The sequence below is a fragment of the Talaromyces proteolyticus genome (genome assembly GCF_021365285.1).
Source record: "Talaromyces proteolyticus strain PMI_201 chromosome Unknown BGW36scaffold_7, whole genome shotgun sequence".
NCBI classification, from domain to species: domain Eukaryota; kingdom Fungi; phylum Ascomycota; class Eurotiomycetes; order Eurotiales; family Trichocomaceae; genus Talaromyces; species Talaromyces proteolyticus.
Genome location: NW_025764283.1, coordinates 143,875 through 161,157, shown reverse-complemented (window position 1 = coordinate 161,157; position 17,283 = coordinate 143,875). Strand labels below are relative to the sequence as shown.

The 17,283-nt window shown below is 49.4% G+C and overlaps 6 protein-coding genes across 6 annotated transcripts; 3 read left to right on the top strand and 3 right to left on the bottom strand.

Moving 5' to 3' along the window:
- Positions 1 to 268: 268 nt before the first annotated feature.
- Positions 269 to 2,774, bottom strand: BGW36DRAFT_297030 (magnesium transporter NIPA-domain-containing protein; the record flags this gene model as incomplete). The annotated part of the gene is made up of 2 exons (XM_046211324.1): positions 269 to 1,960; positions 2,016 to 2,774. 2 exons carry the CDS (start codon positions 2,772 to 2,774, stop codon positions 269 to 271), a joined length of 2,451 nt encoding a protein of 816 aa, XP_046070888.1.
- Positions 2,775 to 4,354: 1,580 nt separating this feature from the next.
- Positions 4,355 to 6,280, bottom strand: BGW36DRAFT_297830 (acyl transferase/acyl hydrolase/lysophospholipase; the record flags this gene model as incomplete). The annotated part of the gene is made up of 3 exons (XM_046211380.1): positions 4,355 to 5,534; positions 5,596 to 6,163; positions 6,214 to 6,280. 3 exons carry the CDS (start codon positions 6,278 to 6,280, stop codon positions 4,355 to 4,357), a joined length of 1,815 nt encoding a protein of 604 aa, XP_046070887.1.
- A 644-nt stretch (positions 6,281 to 6,924) lies between these two features.
- On the top strand, positions 6,925 to 8,557 carry BGW36DRAFT_379939 (MOSC domain protein). Its single transcript, XM_046216273.1, has 3 exons — positions 6,925 to 7,373; positions 7,434 to 8,433; positions 8,481 to 8,557. Exons 1-3 carry the CDS (start codon positions 7,359 to 7,361, stop codon positions 8,498 to 8,500), a joined length of 1,035 nt encoding a protein of 344 aa, XP_046070886.1. The 5' UTR covers positions 6,925 to 7,358; the 3' UTR covers positions 8,501 to 8,557.
- A 409-nt stretch (positions 8,558 to 8,966) lies between these two features.
- BGW36DRAFT_379932 (putative cytosolic hydroxymethyltransferase) lies at positions 8,967 to 11,125 on the top strand. Its single transcript, XM_046216272.1, has 5 exons — positions 8,967 to 9,307; positions 9,369 to 9,425; positions 9,482 to 9,575; positions 9,634 to 9,771; positions 9,824 to 11,125. The coding sequence occupies exons 1-5, from the start codon at positions 9,131 to 9,133 to the stop codon at positions 10,960 to 10,962; spliced, it is 1,605 nt and encodes a 534-aa protein (XP_046070885.1). The 5' UTR covers positions 8,967 to 9,130; the 3' UTR covers positions 10,963 to 11,125.
- A 12-nt stretch (positions 11,126 to 11,137) lies between these two features.
- Positions 11,138 to 11,928, bottom strand: BGW36DRAFT_298534 (putative competence/damage-inducible protein CinA; the record flags this gene model as incomplete). The annotated part of the gene is made up of 4 exons (XM_046211437.1): positions 11,138 to 11,294; positions 11,373 to 11,563; positions 11,614 to 11,688; positions 11,827 to 11,928. The coding sequence occupies 4 exons, from the start codon at positions 11,926 to 11,928 to the stop codon at positions 11,138 to 11,140; spliced, it is 525 nt and encodes a 174-aa protein (XP_046070884.1).
- Positions 11,929 to 15,129: 3,201 nt separating this feature from the next.
- Positions 15,130 to 15,921, top strand: BGW36DRAFT_359811 (ras small monomeric GTPase RasB; the record flags this gene model as incomplete). Its single annotated transcript, XM_046214117.1, has 2 exons — positions 15,130 to 15,207; positions 15,262 to 15,921. 2 exons carry the CDS (start codon positions 15,130 to 15,132, stop codon positions 15,919 to 15,921), a joined length of 738 nt encoding a protein of 245 aa, XP_046070883.1.
- Between the last annotated feature and the right edge of the window lie 1,362 nt (positions 15,922 to 17,283).

The window sequence follows — 17,283 nt, the reverse complement described above, 5'->3', positions numbered from 1 at the left end:
TGAAGCTTTATAATAGCCAGCTATCTTGCTCTATTCGTCTCATCTCATCAAAAGTATAGACAATCGCCAAATTCATACATACAATCGGGTATATCTACATAAACAGACCTAGTGTCTTGGTACGTACAAACAATCAGTTTCCAAGACGGATAAGATAAAGATTCGATAATAATGTTCCAAGCATATACTTTGTGTCGTATTGTAGTCGTATTGACATCATCAACACATCGTTTTATTCGTAATGCACAAGATGTGCAGGTCATCCAGCTCATATAAATGCCGCAGGGCCCCCAGAAACTAGTCGTCTACTGGCTCCATCGCTTCCCTCACTGCCACTGCTGTTGCTTCGGCTGCTAGCTGCGCTTCTATTGCCGCCAGTATTTGGATGTCGGCGGTAGCCTCGTCCAGTGGAAGGTGGGGAGGAGGATGCGACAGATGTCACGCCTATTTCAGGGCTGCTATGGCTATGGCCCTCAGATGAACGTTCTACTTGAACGTATTCCTCATCGCTCGATGGAATGGGAGGAAGTGATTTTGATGGTCCAGAGATTGAAGTGTTAAGTAGTCGTTGAGGCTGCCCTCGTTGGTTCTCAGCAGGGTCTTCTTCGATGATAGGAGGGGGAGACGAAATTCGTCGGACTGTTAGATAACCGCGTGGATGATCGGTTTCTGAGTGGTAGTGGTGATGTACATCTTCGTATGGCGGGAAAGTGGAGGTGGAGATAGTCGATGATCCAGATGGCTGATGAGGACGTGCGTACTGACGCCTGACTTCTTCTACGGCGTCCAAGGTCGAATCAAAGGAATCAGGTGATGATGACCGCGTGAGCTTTTCTTTCTGGAAATCTTCTTCCACATTCGTGTTGTGCGAATCTCCCTTGACTAGGCCGAGTCTTTCTTCTTCGGTGGCATTTTTCATTGCTCGTCGAACGTCGGCAGACCCGGGGCCTCGATCAGTGTTCTTCAGAATCCCCCGACTAGGGCTGGCGGGGCTATAAGACAAGCTTTCGCCTGATTTCTTTCGGTTGAACATTGTTCTGAAGGAAAATTGACGCCGAGCTTGAGGCGAATCGTCAGGAGCTAGGTGGGTCTTCCTGTGAGGCGAAATATCAGGACGCTCATCTGCCCAGATAATTGACCTCGGTGTGTCACTACGCTCTCTGCCTAGATGCGGTTGGAACGGTGGTTCCAGATGGGCATCTTTACCGCCATAATAAGCGGTATCAGTCCCTTCCTTATCTCGTAGAGCAATTTCTGTCAAAGCCACTGGGTGCATGGGGCTAGGTTGGACGTCGTCTTCCCCATCTCCTCGAGGTCTCCACTGCGAAGGGTGAAGAATAGAGGAAGTTCGACCACGAGCACCACCCAAGAACGAAGAGCTATTACCACTTGGTGTGCGTACGTATTCTCCCCTCTCTTCAGGGAAGTAAGACATGCCCAACGGCGGGTGTGGACTTCTCAGTGAGCGAGAAGATTTGGGAGTCATAATCGGGTGGTCTCCAATAACCGTTTTGCGTCGCCGGATGCCATCCCATTCAACGACCTCGTTATCACCTGGGACACTCAACTGATCTTCCTGCTTCTCCTTGACGTATCGTTTGAATTCATCTTGCTCCATCTTTTGCCTAGAAACCGAGATACGGCGGATGATAGCTGCAGCGCCTCGAATTGCATCTGCCTTTGGTTCTGTTTCGGGGGCTTCTTGCTCACTGACTTCTCTGATTTGGTCGAGATCGCCTTTGAATATGGCGGCATCGGGAACATCTTTCGCAGATTTAGACAATTGCAACAATACTACTCCAGAACAGATTGTAAGGAAGCCCATGACCATAGTGACAATAGCCATTGCTGAACCCGAAAATCCTCGGAACAGGACGGCGGAGGTGACGATAGTAGAACTGGTGAAGAAGACGTAGTAAGTGGGAGTGACGAGGGCGGCATTAAAAATATTCAAAGCTTTCTAGAGGAAGAGTTTCGTTAGCACGGATTCCAAATGCGCCTCAAGGGCAACTCACATTGAGATAGATAATTTCAGTCAGCAAAGAGGCAACGACAAAGGCAAAAAGCACATAAAGAAACCAATGCTTGAATTGAGATTCTCCTCGGATCTGGGCTAAGATTGAGGCACCCAAGCCTTGGGTTGCAACAACGCTCAACCCTCCGATCAGACTGCAAATGCTGATGTAGACGAACATGCTGCGTTTACCGTAGCGGGGACCAGCCCAAAGCGCAACAAAAGTGCAGCCAGCGATGATCACGCCAGCGTAGGTCAGAAAACCAGGAGAGATAACATAATGCTGCATTGCCTGGATGTCGCTGACGGAGGATTGTTCGGGTGCATTCAAAGCAATGATGACGGCACCAATAATGCAATTAAAGCACCCGATCTTGCCAACAAAACTGAGTCGCTCTTTTAGAAAGATAGCTGACAAAACGGTCGTGACAACGACAGACAAGGCACCCATAGGAGTGACCAAGATGGCATCAACGAAACAGTAGGCCACGAAATTGCAGATTTCGCCGATAATCATCAAGGTCATGCCCGTCCACCACCAGGCATTCTTCAGATAACCGTAACCTTCGCCAGCTTCTTCATTGTATTTCACATTGGCTTTGAGCAAGCCGGTCTTTTTGAGGACGAACGATATTCCGATAAAGAGGCCAGAAGAGATGGCCAGTGAGATACCAATCGCCTTGTACACTGGAGGTTGCGATGAGGAGGCACGGGCGTAAAGGGCATTGGCATGGCCCAGGGCCGCTGCTGTCTGATCCATGACAGCGGTACGGCTGTTCCAGGCAAGGCCGGGAATAAAATATGACAAAAGCTTTCAAGCGTATATTGTTCTCATCAAGACCGTAATATAGATTCTGCGTTAATATAGACAGTCATTCATTCTTCGTATATCGCGCGGCGGTCGTATCGTTCGGACTATGAACGCTGGACAGTTGCCCAGTGAGGGCAGGAAAGGCCAGAAACTCGAGAAGCAAATAGTGTATTTCCAGGTGAATCAATCGAGATCAGCCCAATAGATTCACTAACGCTGGTGTCGCTGATATGCAGTCGATCAGCGGTAAGCGGGCGGTAATTCAACACGGCGGCTCGAACAGTCGAATATCAGAGGAAAGATAGAAATAAAAGACGATAGAAATCAAGGAATAGGAATAATAACCCGAAAGAGGCCGGCTCGAGTGCTATTATTAATTACCCTTATTTGTCGGCTGGGCGTCCCAGTGGCTGTCGAATGTAGTGGGTTGATTGGGGCGGCACAGTCGACGACCGGACAGGTTTTGGACGCAAGGGTAGAATATAACAGCGCCGAGTGAATGGTAAGGCCGGACGAGGAGCACAGGATAAGACACACAGGTTCAGACAGGGATCGGTTAGTGGTTACAGAAGACTGGGCCGCGGGATTGTGAGACAGCTGCAGTCACGAATTGGCGCCAACGAACTGTCCTGCATGCATCAGCAGGTCACAGTGGTTCATGTACTTGTCAGAGCAGCAGGGGGAGGAAGCGAAAAAACGGGCAACTAGGAGGAGGACATTGTAACGATCTGTTCATCTGAAGCAGCCCCTTTTTTGACGGCGATAGAAAGCGTTCATGCACAGAGAGAGGCAGGATGTCACTGCTGCGGTGTCCATGGAGACCGCCTATCGATAAGAGGCGATTCCTTGGCTGTCACGGGCTGGCCGGTCTGAGCCCGCGTGCTGATTGGGCGCTGGCTGGGTGCTGTGCCGCGTGGCTTGCTCCAGCCACGCTTCCACTATAGCACACGTATTATTATTGCTACACTCTACCACGACGTAATTAGTCTGTAGTAGTATACCAAGGTCCTAGATGCCATGCTGCCCTAGATATAAGATGAATTCCAGACACCCGGCAGGAAACGTCTTGGGGCTATCGAACTCAGCCAGCTAAGGCAAAAGGTGGCAGACCGTCGATCTGGGTCTTGGCTATTTTTAGTAACGCGGAAGCATACGTCGTCAATTATCCTCCTACTGTATGCGGCATCATCTATGGAGAGCTCCTGTCAATTGTGCGGTCACGTGCGTAGACCTGTCTTGGATCAAATAAAAACCACTCGGGAAATAAGTCAATTATTAAATATTAGCTTACGTGAATCATGGCTCTTGATGATCGGATCTGCTCGGAGAATTATTGGTTCCAAATATAGGCTGGTACGGAATGTAGATTCTTCTCCAGGACAGCCGCCAAACACCTCATAAGTACATTGTGGTATCATAAATGCAAAAGAAGAACACCAAATGAAGCTGCCAATCCAAGCACTAAAATTCATAATTCGTCAAGCGCATGCTTTGTTCGCAGGACCAAGAGAAGACTGGGAGAAAGGTCGTCACCTCACATTGTAAGTCGGTTTTCGTAGTTTGTTTACCGCAGGAGGTCCATCGACAGGGTATGGCGGACGAGGATGGCTGGGGTTCGACTGTGCCATTCGGGGAGGCCCTGGAAGAGGCATCGAGATTCCTGTACTCCCGCCATCGTCTGGATACGGGATCGGGGTTTTGGGTGGTAGAGGCGGAGGGACATGAGCTTCGAGATCACCACTACGGCGCGGGGAACCCGAAGATGGGCTAGGTCGGTATTCTCCGGATCTGCGAGGTGCAGGGGCATCTTGTGAAGCCGGACGAACTGGCAAGGAGCCTGGAGATGGACCGAACTCATCAGGCCCCATGATCGCAATCTTCTCATCTGAAACACGGGAATGAACCCCTGTTCCATGTGGCCGATGACCAACCGCGACATCTTCCGCAGGCAGCTCAACAGCGGCTGGATTGGAGGGCGGAGGTACTACAACAGTAGGAGTGGGAGTAAATTCGAAGGCCGGCTCCTGGCGGCTGGGTTCCTGAGCCATGGCAGCAGAGTGCGACGCGAGGCGGCGATGCATCCTCTCAATTCTAGCCAACTTAGACGCAGCATCCAAAGTCATCCGCTGGACTTCTGATTTAGAAAGGTATCGACGTGTGTTGGTGCTGATATCCGCTAGACGATTCCATTCATTCATTCCAAACTCTCCCACGCCAACTTCCACGTTTAATCGATAATAGTTCTCTTGTTTCACATTGCGTTTCGCCAGATACTCCTTCAGCATCTGTTGATGAGTCTCCTCGCAACCTTCGATCTTGGCGATTAGACGTCGGCGAGCTTCTGCGAAAGTCCCCAAGGCATCACCGACGAAATCCTCCCACCACTCGTGTTGGCGATGGTTTGTGCCGGATGGGCGTTTTCCTGTCCCCACGCTAACAAAAACACCTACTTCTCGACCTGGCCATTCGTTCAAAACCGCTTCGTCGAGTGCGACTGGTGCTGGGTTGAAATTTCCAGCGCCTTCATCAATAAACACGTGCTGTCCGATTTGTATAGGCTTGAAAGCGAGGCCAGTTGCAGAAGTGGCGCGTCCGGCCTGCCAGATCGTGCACTCAAACTCAGGAGGTGGCTCTCTTCTTGAGTCGTAAGATCGAAGTAATACTGGAGGCACATTTCCCCTGGAACCTTTGTACATGGCGGTGACAGCCCTATAAAAGTTAGAAAGTGTCAAGTTTAGAAAGGGGAAGAAGGAGTGCTATGAAATCTTACATTTTGGTACGATACTCGCGATTATCATAAAGGGCAGCGTCTGGGTTGCCAAATCGGAAGCCATTCAGGAAGACTGAATTTCGTTGGCTTTTTGGAGAGGGAGGTGGGCGTGAAGTATTGGTCGAGCTCATACTAGAACGGCTCAGAGTGCGCTGAGGGATCGAATTTACCGGGCTCGTTATCTCAACGGTGCTAGAGTTGCCCACGTCATTTCCCTCAGATTCATATATCGTGTGTTCGCGAACGCACTGTCTGATTGCCTCCTCCAGCCTCGACGCCTTGAACAACGTGGAGCGATACGGGATGCCTGCTATGGTTTTGTCCGTCTCAAAGACCCGTTTTGTCATGCGAACGTACATTTCCTTGCATGTTTCCAGATCAAGTCGTAGTCGACCCAGCATGATGGCGATCAGGCCACCGGTGCCGGTGCCGACAATGAGGTCGAAGTAATCGCAGGGCTTTGGGATTTGATCTCGTCGAGGCGCTTGTCCCTCGCATTCGACGTATGTTCGGTACATCAGCTCTTGCAGCAGAATAAGCATCGAATAACCCCTAACACCACCCCCGTCTGGACAGGGTTAGCCTATCTATATGCACAATGGAACATTTCTTACTGACCTAAAGAAAGGACCCTCAAGGGCGGGCCCTTTGTCGTATCCTTTCTTCGCAACTGCGAATTCTCCATCGCGGTGGTTTCTGCAGCTACCGTACCCCGATCGTGAGAGGCGAGAGCTGAGAGTAATTTTTGATGTGTTGATGTGTTAATGTGTTGATGTGTTTGTGGCGACTCGAAGGCGGATGCGACGGGTGACTAGCCCGGTGACTCCGGTAGTAAACAGATGGGGGTTTGCGTCTTCGCACAGGTTGTCGACAGGTGTGATATATTTTTCCTTGGAGATCGGCGAGTTCAAATGATGTTCAAGTTTTTGGATCAAAGTCGCCTGGTTCTGGGTCAAAGCAGGCCAAGAGTGTCTGGCAGAGGGCGGAGTTGCACACAATCTTTCGTCAGTCTCGGAGGGGTTGGCGCTCGGTTTTAGTAGGCAGTGGGGAAAGCCAGGCACAACAGCATCCACAAGACCAGCTTACGCTTGTTCGGAAATAAAAGAGATGCCTTCGACCTGCTGACCATCGGCACTATAATAATTATATATTTATATAATAGTTAATACAGGTGTTTAAGAATTGGTAAGAAGGCGATAGTCCCGGCCAATCAACGCCTGTGAAAGTGTGGCGGTGCATGCTCTGCGTCATCGCTTTCTTGGGCCTTTATCGTCATCGTCAATCACCATTGTTAATTGGTATTATCCTTATTGTTATAGCGGTAATTATTGTTATAAAGCATTGTCTAGGTTTCAAATGTTCATGACAATGAATGATCTTTGCCATAATTCGTCTGTGTCTGTTTAGTAATATTCCATAGCTTTATACTTTCGGAGATGCTTATTTTAGAACTTCTAGAACAATACATGCCCTCCAGTCCCAATACTATCAAAGAGTGAGTGATGCTTATTCCTGGAATGGGAACTTTGTTCTATGCCACGGGTCCGGACAAGGACTCGAAATGAACATGGTTAGAAGAAGCAACGGCATTCGCTTCCATCATATTAATAATGAATACAGCGAAGTATTGAATGTTGATGGTTCTACGTATTATTGGCGCCGGAAACGGAAACTTAATCCCAGCCCAATTCTCAGTCTTCTCAGTGTCCCTCGCATATCACCCCGCATTCTTCACACTCCTGTTAAGACTCCATTGAGCAGAGATGTATGTCAGCGATGTATGTGTCCATATCTTTGCGTCTTTGATTCACGAGTGTTGGTTAATGAAAGTGCGCTAGCTATTCGTATACCCCATCAAGTCGCTTCGGCCGACCAAGCTCCAGGAAGCCACCTTCACCCGCCATGGCATTTTATACGATCGATGTTTCATGCTATGCAAAATCATAGAGGACAGCGCGGGGAACCAAGAGCTGAAGAATATGCATGTACCACACTTCCCCGCCATGTCACTTTTCTTAACCGACCTGATCTTGCCCGACCATGGCGAAGCGGACGACGGAGGGAGGATAATCGTGACTTACCAACAGCCACCCGTGTCAGAGAACAACGCTACAAAAACACTACATGTCCCATTGCAGCCCGAGTGGGATGATATGGAGGAGACTCCTATCATGATGCACCAAAGCTCCATGGTAGGGTATAAGATGGGAAGGAAATACAGCGACTGGTTCTCTGACCGTTTCGGGTTCCCGGTGATACTAGTCTACACAGGTCCTAATAGGAGACAGGTCCTCGGCTCAATGAATCCTAACGTTCGCCGGCGAATGGAACAGGGCTGGCTCTCGAGCCTTGCAGACTATGTCCCCTCCTTCGGCCGAAAAGAGGATGATGGGATTCTTACTTTTGCGGATTGTGCAGCTTACATGGTTGTGAATGATACGTCAGTCAAGCAGGTATCGAGTCGGTTCAAGGATGGGGTTGAAGTCGATGTCACCAAGTTTCGCCCGAACGTTGTTGTTGGGGGTGCCGAGAGTGCATGGGAGGAGGACTACTGGGAAGAGCTGGCTATTGGAGGCACTGACCGCGTGCAGCTGGCGTTGACTTCCAACTGCGTCAGATGCCGTTCCTTGGATGTGGACTATCAGACGGGAGGATTTCACAAGACAGACGACGGGCTAGTATTCAAGAAGTTGACCAAGGACCGGCGTGTCGATAGTGGCGCCAAATATAGTCCTGTATTTGGCCGGTATGGCTTCCTCAAGGGCGACGAGGCGACGGTCATTCGCGTTGGAGATCCCGTCGCCGTGTCGAAGAAGGCTACTGCGCGGACGACGTTTGGTAAGTTGTCGAAAGCCTGATGCTGAGCCCGCTGACCCAGACTATAGATTGGCCCGGTCTGTCATAAGATGTGAATATGGATATGGATATGGATATGGATATGGATATGGATATGGATATGGATGAGGATGTGGATGTGGATGTGGATGTAGTATTAGTATTGCATATATATTTAACGAGTCAAATGGAACAACAGCGCATGGCGAAATACAACACGACTATCAAGTAAAACACAACCTCTCCAATCCGATTGTTTCATATTGTCCCTCAAGGATGGTGAAGCGAGCCCGGGACATATCAGCATCGCCCACGCACGCCCGCTCCGAGGAACGGACGGCGCGTGAGAGCTGCAAAAGCCGAAGAGGCCGTCTCTTCATCTTGGATTTAGTTGTGTGAAGAGAGAAAGAGAGAAGAAAACAAGCAGCGCAGAGAAAAGCGGGAAACGAAATAGCGGCTTGGCATGGGCGCGCTGATTGGCAGCCTGCTCTTTCCCGCGGAATGCGAGCAGCGCAGCAACCGTTATCTGCTCGCCAGTGTGCATCATGAGCACCACTCCGCGGGTACAGTAATTAGCTCCATCAGCATCAGCCCATTTCTCTCGCGGCCACACCGCAATTCCCCTTCTTCTTTGCAGTCATTGTCACTGTTGAATTGTGTGAGACTGACATTGGCCTCGCACGCACAACCACTGCCTCGCATGTCCGCAATGTCGTTGAATCGCTGCAGTCGGCAAGCTTCAAGACTGCTGCTGGCCGGCGACTCTCTTCGGACCCCGACTGCAGTTCGTCGTCCCTCGCAGCTCATTGAGCGTCTGTCGCCTACAGCAGCCTTCCAGCGGCGGAATGTGTCAGATAGCCATGATGGCCAACACCAAGTATGCCTTGTCCCGGCTCCCTCGCAGCTGTTGATACTGACCATGTTCTCTTTCCCCGCAGCTACTCTCCACCCACCTCGAGGAGGCCGACCCCACAGTATACAACATCTTGCAGAAGGTGCGTGACAGAAGCAGTGACTACGAGTCTGGCCAGATTCTAAAGGGGGTGAGCAGGAGAAAAAACGACAGAAGCATTTCATCAATCTGATCCCGTCTGAGAACTTTACTTCTCAGGCCGTCTTAGACGCGCTTGGAAGTGTGATGCAAAGTGGGTGTATACTGCTTGGACTGGTTGCAAGACACGTGCTAAGCCTGCGTAAATATAGACAAATACTCAGAGGGATATCCGGGAGCTAGGTATTATGGAGGCAATGAATTTATCGACGAGGCCGAATCGCTGTGTCAGAAACGTGCCCTAGAAACATTCAGACTGGACCCTGAGGAATGGGGAGTCAACGTACAACGTGCGTGGCATGAGATCTGTAGTATTTCAGTCAATGGAGCTGACAAATATAGCGTTATCCGGCTCGCCTGCCAACTTGTACGCCTACTCGGCTCTGTTGAACACACATGACCGTCTGATGGGCCTTGACCTGCCCCATGGCGGACACTTGTCACATGGCTATCAAACACCCACAAAGAAGATCTCATTCGTCTCAAAATACTTTGAGACCGTGCCCTATCGTCTTGACGAGTCGACCGGTCTCATCAACTACGACCAGCTGGAAGAACTGGCGCAGATTTACCGTCCGAAGCTGATAGTGGCTGGTACATCCGCCTACAGCAGATTGATCGACTACACAAGGATGCGCCAAATTACTGATTCGATTGGCGCCTATTTGTTGAGTGACATGGCACATATCTCTGGTCTCGTAGCTGCTGATGTCATTCCGTCTCCTTTTGCTCACTCAGACGTTGTTACAACCACCACACACAAATCGCTGCGTGGCCCCAGAGGAGCCATGATCTTCTATCGAAAGGGTGTTCGTCGCACAGATAAGAAAGGCAACAAGGAGTTGTACGACCTTGAAGGGCCCATCAATGCTTCCGTTTTTCCCGGTCATCAAGGAGGCCCTCATAACCACACCATTACAGCCCTCGCTGTTGCTCTTTCACAAGCCCAATCGAAAACCTTCAAAGACTATCAACAAACCGTCCTCTCCAATGCACAAGCTCTTGCTGAGCGGCTAGGTAACTCGGTCAACAACGGCGGGCTGGGATACAACATCGTCTCTGGCGGAACTGATAACCATCTTGTCCTAGTTGATCTCAAGAACCGCGGCGTTGACGGTGCACGTGTCGAACGTGTGCTCGAACTATGCGGCGTTGCTGCCAACAAGAACACTGTCCCCGGCGACAAATCCGCCTTGAAGCCTGGTGGTCTCCGTCTGGGAACGCCTGCCATGACATCTCGCGGGTTCCAGCCAGACGACTTCCGCCGCGTCGGTGGAATCGTCGACCGCGCAGTAACAATCACACAAAAGCTCGACAAAGCAGCTCGAGAAAGCGCAGAGGCCAAGGGAGTCAAGAACCCAGGGACTATCAAGGCTTTTATCGAGTACGTCGGTAACGGGGACGATATCTCCGAGATTGTACAGCTGAAGAAAGAGGTCGAAGACTGGGTTGGCACATTCAGCATTCCATGGAAAGAGTGACGTGGGCAACTGCAACTTATTTGAGATTTGTCATTTTGTTACTACTGGGATTGATTTATGGCTACGGATTTCATGTCTGCTCTACTCAAGCCTTTCTATTACATGTACCTATAACATTGAAACGGTTATTCAACCAACCGGTCTAAATCAGTACAATCTTTCTCCTCTGATATATCTACAGCTTAGCATCCCCTTTCAGCACATCGCGCAACAGCTTCAACCCCTCCGCGGCAAACCCAACCATATTTCTTTCTCGATCTTCTCCAAAGCCCGTGTTTACTTCCCTCACATATGTTCCACTGGGAGCCGCAACAGCAAGGAAAACAGTGCCGCTATATTTTATTAGCATTACTAACACATATCCAACAATCTCATATTATATATATATATATATATAAGATGCAACTTACGGTACTCTATTCGGCGTCGACCCGCCACCGGGCCCGGCAGTGCCGCTCTCGGAAATCGTATACGTCGAGCCGAGTGTTTTGCGCGTATGCTCAGCGAGATGCGCGACGATCTGCGTTGTTGGGCCTTGATAGGATTTGATGTGTTCAGTAGTCCAGCCGGCGAAGGCGAGGCGGGATTCAAGGGTGTACAGCTGTTCTTATTAGTGTTCGTCTAGTAACCTATTATGGGTTTGAGGCATACCGTAAGTCCTCCTTTGAAGTAGCTTGATGCTCCAGGGACAGAGAGCAGGGAGGCAGATGTGAGGCCGCCGGCAGCCTGGTTGGAGAGTTAGTTTGTATAGCTAGGTTAAGAATGGAAGGAGAAAAAAAAGAAGAAGAAGAAGAAGAATTAGTAAATATCGTCGTCCCTGGCTACATGTACAGCGAGATAGGGTTTCGATGCTTGATGACGTACCGTCTCTGCCACGGATACTGTTTCCTTTTTCTCCTTGAGTAAAGTCGCTATTTCGTGGACGAGAGGCCGGATTGACGATGGTGGGAACTCTGAGTCGGCCATAGTGTTTTTATTTTTATAGATTTTTGTCTTTGTTGTGGTTGTCGCTGGCTACAATTCACTCTTGATTTACCCCGCTTAATAATGCATGTACTGGCATGTATTACTAATACCAATTGATGTATAACACATGTAGTTAGTGTACCCAGAATGACAAATTCTATATCCTGTACAGACTGAATGCAACAATTGAAAACCGCTCTTTTTATCTATTCGAAATTCACGTTCCAGCAGCTCCGAAGTGTATTGTTTGCGTCCACTGGTGTCGTACTACAAGTCACTTTGAACAAGCTCCATCAAGCTGACCTACTGGCTGGAGGCTAAGCAAACCCAGCAAATCGGCTTAACGAGTCCGAAAAGTCTCCTGAGCTCATACCATATCTGGAATTCGTCGCAACGGTTTCCTGCCATTCCTGGTGCTTCTGGACGGGCCGAGCACTGCCATGTAACCAGTCACAACGGCGGCTCTCCACCTCGCAACTATATTGGGCATGTTATACACTATGCAGGCATCGGTCTTGGGTTGAGTAGTTGGTTGGATTAGCTGTACCTGAGGCACGGATGAAGCCTGCCAGTTCAAAGCCATTGTTTCATATTAGCAAGCGTGCAAGAAAAAACAAAGGAGCTCCAACGTCAACATTAAGAGTCGTAGACAGTGAACCCCTACGACAATTACACTTATAGTGGTTAGTAAAGGGTATATCAATGACGGCCTTGGTCGACGGCATTCGATCTGACAGCCGACAGTTGACAGTTGACAGCTGACGGCTGACGGATTTGCGGAATGCGATGGTCTGTGCTTATCGAAAAACAGTCTCATTTCACCAGCCGTCGAGATGGATTCGGTTGGAAGGTCGGTTCATGCCGATCCAGTCGAATTGGGGGCAGGAGTCGTTGGTATGGAATACTTTACAGCTCTAACAAGCTCACTGGATGAGTTGATCCTTTATAGTTAGTTAGTATAATCGGAATGTTTCCGAGAGCACGCAGGACTCAGGGTTGTGAGTTGGCATTGTGGAGCTGGACCATGAGCATTTGCCATTTGTGTTATTTGGGTAGAAACTTGCCGGGACCTAGCGATGGTCCTGCTCTTCGTGGATATCACGCCGAGGAACAAATCAGGTGTTGGTTAGTAGTGTCATGCCATCATTGCGACTAGGTCCGCGATTGTGGAGCTGGTCGAGCATAGCTGTACCATCAATTTCGAGAAGGCAGTGGGATGGCTGCAAGTAATGGACGGCTCGCCGTGTGTGATTACCGCACACAAATGCATATTTGGGCGGAGGAATATTGTGCTTGTCACATTCGGCAGAAGCGAGAGTCGAGGGTCGAGGCTAAGTGTCGTATTGTGGACACTGGATAGTATGTACTAAGGGGCGGCAAGCGTCCCCCGGTAGCACTAAGCCAACAGCATCCACTGCCTCGAGACTAAAGGACACCGTCGAGCTCCAGCGAGTCCAGCCTCCTGGATGACGGGTCGTGGGTTGCTCCTTCGGGCGAACTAAGGGACGCTTGGAGTCGGGACTGGCTGGACGTATGCCGTAATTACCGGTTCGATAACGAAAGCATTACTGGCCATTAAATGCGATCCACCGAGGGACTGCAACACAGCGCAAGCTATGTATGGCATTGCTCTCGATACAGGGACCCTTGCAAGGGTCGCTTGTGAAACACGGGCGTCAGACAAGCTACAGCACGTGGCCGCCGGCATTGCAGCTTGATAGAAATTGACATGGTTGATACAGATGATATAATAGATGATATGATAATAGATGATAGTAGATGTAGTCGAGCGGATATTGAACAGGTGACGGTCTGGCAAAACTAGAGCAGTCGCTACGCACGGCTGGAAAGGGAAGGAAGGGTTTGCCCTACTGCCAGACAGGCAAGAGCGGACCTTGTTGGTACTCGTCACCATGTCAACTACACGGTATATAATACTCTTATTATAATACTGTTATATTATTATTATTATTACTATTTTATATGTTCGATTAATATCACCGAGTCTTATATACTACTACTAGTCTAATATTACACTACGTGTTAAATAATACATATCAACAAGTATCACGAGGATGCTACGGCACTTTGCCAGTATCTGCTATTTACATTTACCACTGAATAGACAGTATCCAGCATCAGTTGGATATTTAATCCCTATGACAATACTGATTGATTGGATATTGAGTGTTGAATATTAAAGACTCGGTAATAATGAATAATTAAACAATGTTAAGACAAATGCTTCTCGGCCCACGCGCGGGGCCTCGAGCGGGGAGCAGCCGTTGCCACCAGCAGAACAACAGTCAAGCGCAGCAACAATCTACAAGAATACTCATACGCCATAAGAGTCAGTCACAATATAATTATTCTAGTAATTATAAAACAAACAACGATCTGGCAGCACAATCACAATCGCATTATACCAACCAATGACTATTATTCGTGAAGAATGCACTGGCGCGGTCAGATGGTCTAGGCCTTCCGCGTTAGGCAGCGCACCAATGGCAGGCGCCAGGCATGGCGATAGCTGGCGCCCACTTGCGTCTACTGCGACACGACCACCACTACCACCGCTACCACCACCACTACTACTACTACCACCGCTCTAGGGATGAACTTAACTCTGCCTCTGCCTCTGCCTCTGCCTCATTTTGCCGCTTCAGTCTTCGCCTGCACAGTCTAGTGTCCACTGCCCCTCCGAGCCTAGCTCCTCAGACTAGCATCGCACCTAGCGTGGCCCTGTCCTCCGTCCGATTATTCAAGTCTTGTTGCAACTGCTCTGCTCTGCACTCACCCGCCCGCCTCGTGCATGTCTTCTGCACGAACTGTCTGAGGCACCGTCCTGTCTGTCGCTGCTGATCCCACGCACTCGCACACACGCACACTCCCCGCAAGTGTCATCTTACCCTATCCTCTGCCATCTGCCATCGGCCACCCCCATCCACCATCCTGCATCATCCAGCCTTCCCCTCACAGCCGACGCCGACCCCACCGAACCGCTAAGCTCTGTTCTGCCACCCCTGTGATCCTGCCACGCCAGACCCCTTCAGCTGCTGAAATTCCCGAAATAGACACACAAATATACCCGAAAGGAAAAGCAGGGAGCGCAAGAGAAAAGAAAAAGAAAAGAAAAGAAAGAAGAAGAAAAATCTATATTGCTGCTATCGCCTTCCTCGCAGAGGAGGACTTGCAGCAGCCATGGCTGGGAAAATGACCCTGTATAAGTTGGTCGTGTTGGGCGACGGAGGCGTCGGTAAAACTGCACTGACCATCCAGGTAAGCATCTGTGATTGTCGCGACCGCATCGTCCAGTCTAATGCGCTGTGCTAGCTCTGTTTAAATCATTTCGTGGAAACATATGATCCCACCATCGAAGACTCCTACCGAAAGCAAGTCGTCATCGACCAGCAGTCATGCATGCTCGAGGTCTTGGACACTGCAGGACAGGAAGAGTACACCGCCCTGAGAGACCAATGGATTCGCGATGGAGAGGGCTTTGTCCTCGTCTACAGCATCACCTCGCGTGCCTCCTTCAGCCGCATAACCAAGTTCTATAATCAGATTCAAATGGTGAAAGAGTCGGCCAATTCGGGTTCGCCCACCGGCGCTAGTTATCTAGGATCACCCCTGGCATCGTCCGTCGGCGGCGCTTCAGGCCCAGTGCCCGTGATGCTGGTCGGCAATAAGAGCGACAAAGCAGTCGAGCGAGCGGTCTCTGCACAAGAGGGTTCCGCCCTCGCCAAGGAGCTGGGATGCGAATTCGTCGAGGCATCGGCCAAGAACTGTATCAATGTGGAAAAGGCCTTTTATGACGTCGTGCGGCTGCTGCGACAACAGCGACAGCAACATCATGGGGGACGCCTCCAGGAACGAAGGACGACGGGATTTTCAGGCCAGCACCGCGACCGGGACGCAAACCCGGAGTATCCAAAGGGCTTTCGGACCGACCGCTCACGACCTCACCGAAGAGGGCTTTGTGTCATTTTGTGAGTGCGAAGAGTGTTTTGATGGTGCTACTGCTATTTATTTTTGTGCATATTTGAGCGTGGCTTCTTGATCTTACACGGTTTTCCGACATATGCATCTGTGATGGCAATTGCGAAGAATTTGTGCCTTTGTTCTCGCTCATAGCTCGCTCTGTTTACATTCGCCTTCTTATCGTTCCTTTATTGAGCCTATATTCTGTTATATCCTTATATTTCGCTGGCCGAGGCTGGCTTGGCCGAGTCGTTTCCTTATATTTCCTTCGTTTTCCTTTGAGGAAGCAACGTCGGCTTTTTGTTTGTCTGCACCGCCGCCATAGAATGACGCGTCTTTGACCTCCGAGAGGCCCCTTTTCTGCCGAGCCGCAGCAGCTGGAGTGGACATGACATATATGGGCATGTTAGTTTGTCACTGTCACAGGCACGGCTCTTACTATCAGAGGCCTGCCGCAGTGCCTGCAATGCCAATACAAATCAGGGGCAGGGAAATCGCAAGAAAAGTGTTCTGAAGAACTTGAGCGTACCGCACATATTTTGAAAGAGATACCCCTTGACCGCTTTGTGATAGCCAATCGAATGGATGTTGAATTGATAGCTCCCTAATCCTGCTCATAGAATATACATATTACCATACATATCGCGGGTGGCGATTTCTGTATTGGCGCGTGCGGCTCGCCGCTCTATGCTTCACCACCACCGGTCACTGTCCTCACCCAAGCCTCTTATTCCCTATTTCTTAAGTCATTCACCTATATTAATTCTAAATTATTAGCTCTCATAGCAGCTTCAGAAACATAAGAATCATTGGCTTTATATAATAAAAGATATCAGAGACTAGCTAGCTCTATTGAATGCCTACTTTCTTAACCTCATATTTATTAGTGCTTACACGATACATAAAAATAATTAACTAGAAACCTTATGTCCTACAACTTAAAGATATAATATCATATTATAATCAAGATTGACTTGATAATTCTCGAAGAGCTCATATCTTCCACACCGTTCCTGAAATTCTCGTGGCCGTCTCGCTGTCCAAACCCGAGCTCAACCTCACCAGCACCTCAATAAAAAAAATTCATGATCTGGAGGCGGATTTCTGATCCGTCTCGAACAATGCTGCAGATGATGTAGCCTGGATTCTCAAGAAGGAACACAGTGTACTTAATCCAGGATAACGTAAAACAGAGCTAGGAATCATCGACCATGCCAGATTTCTCACTAAGTGCAATAAGCTGCTTCTTTAGACGCGCCACGCCACTCAACGATATTCACGTGGCTGTTGGTACGCATCCTCATCCTAGTGGCAATAGTAATAACTAAATTTATAACATCCCGAGTACGAACACTAAGACTTTCTTTTTGGGGC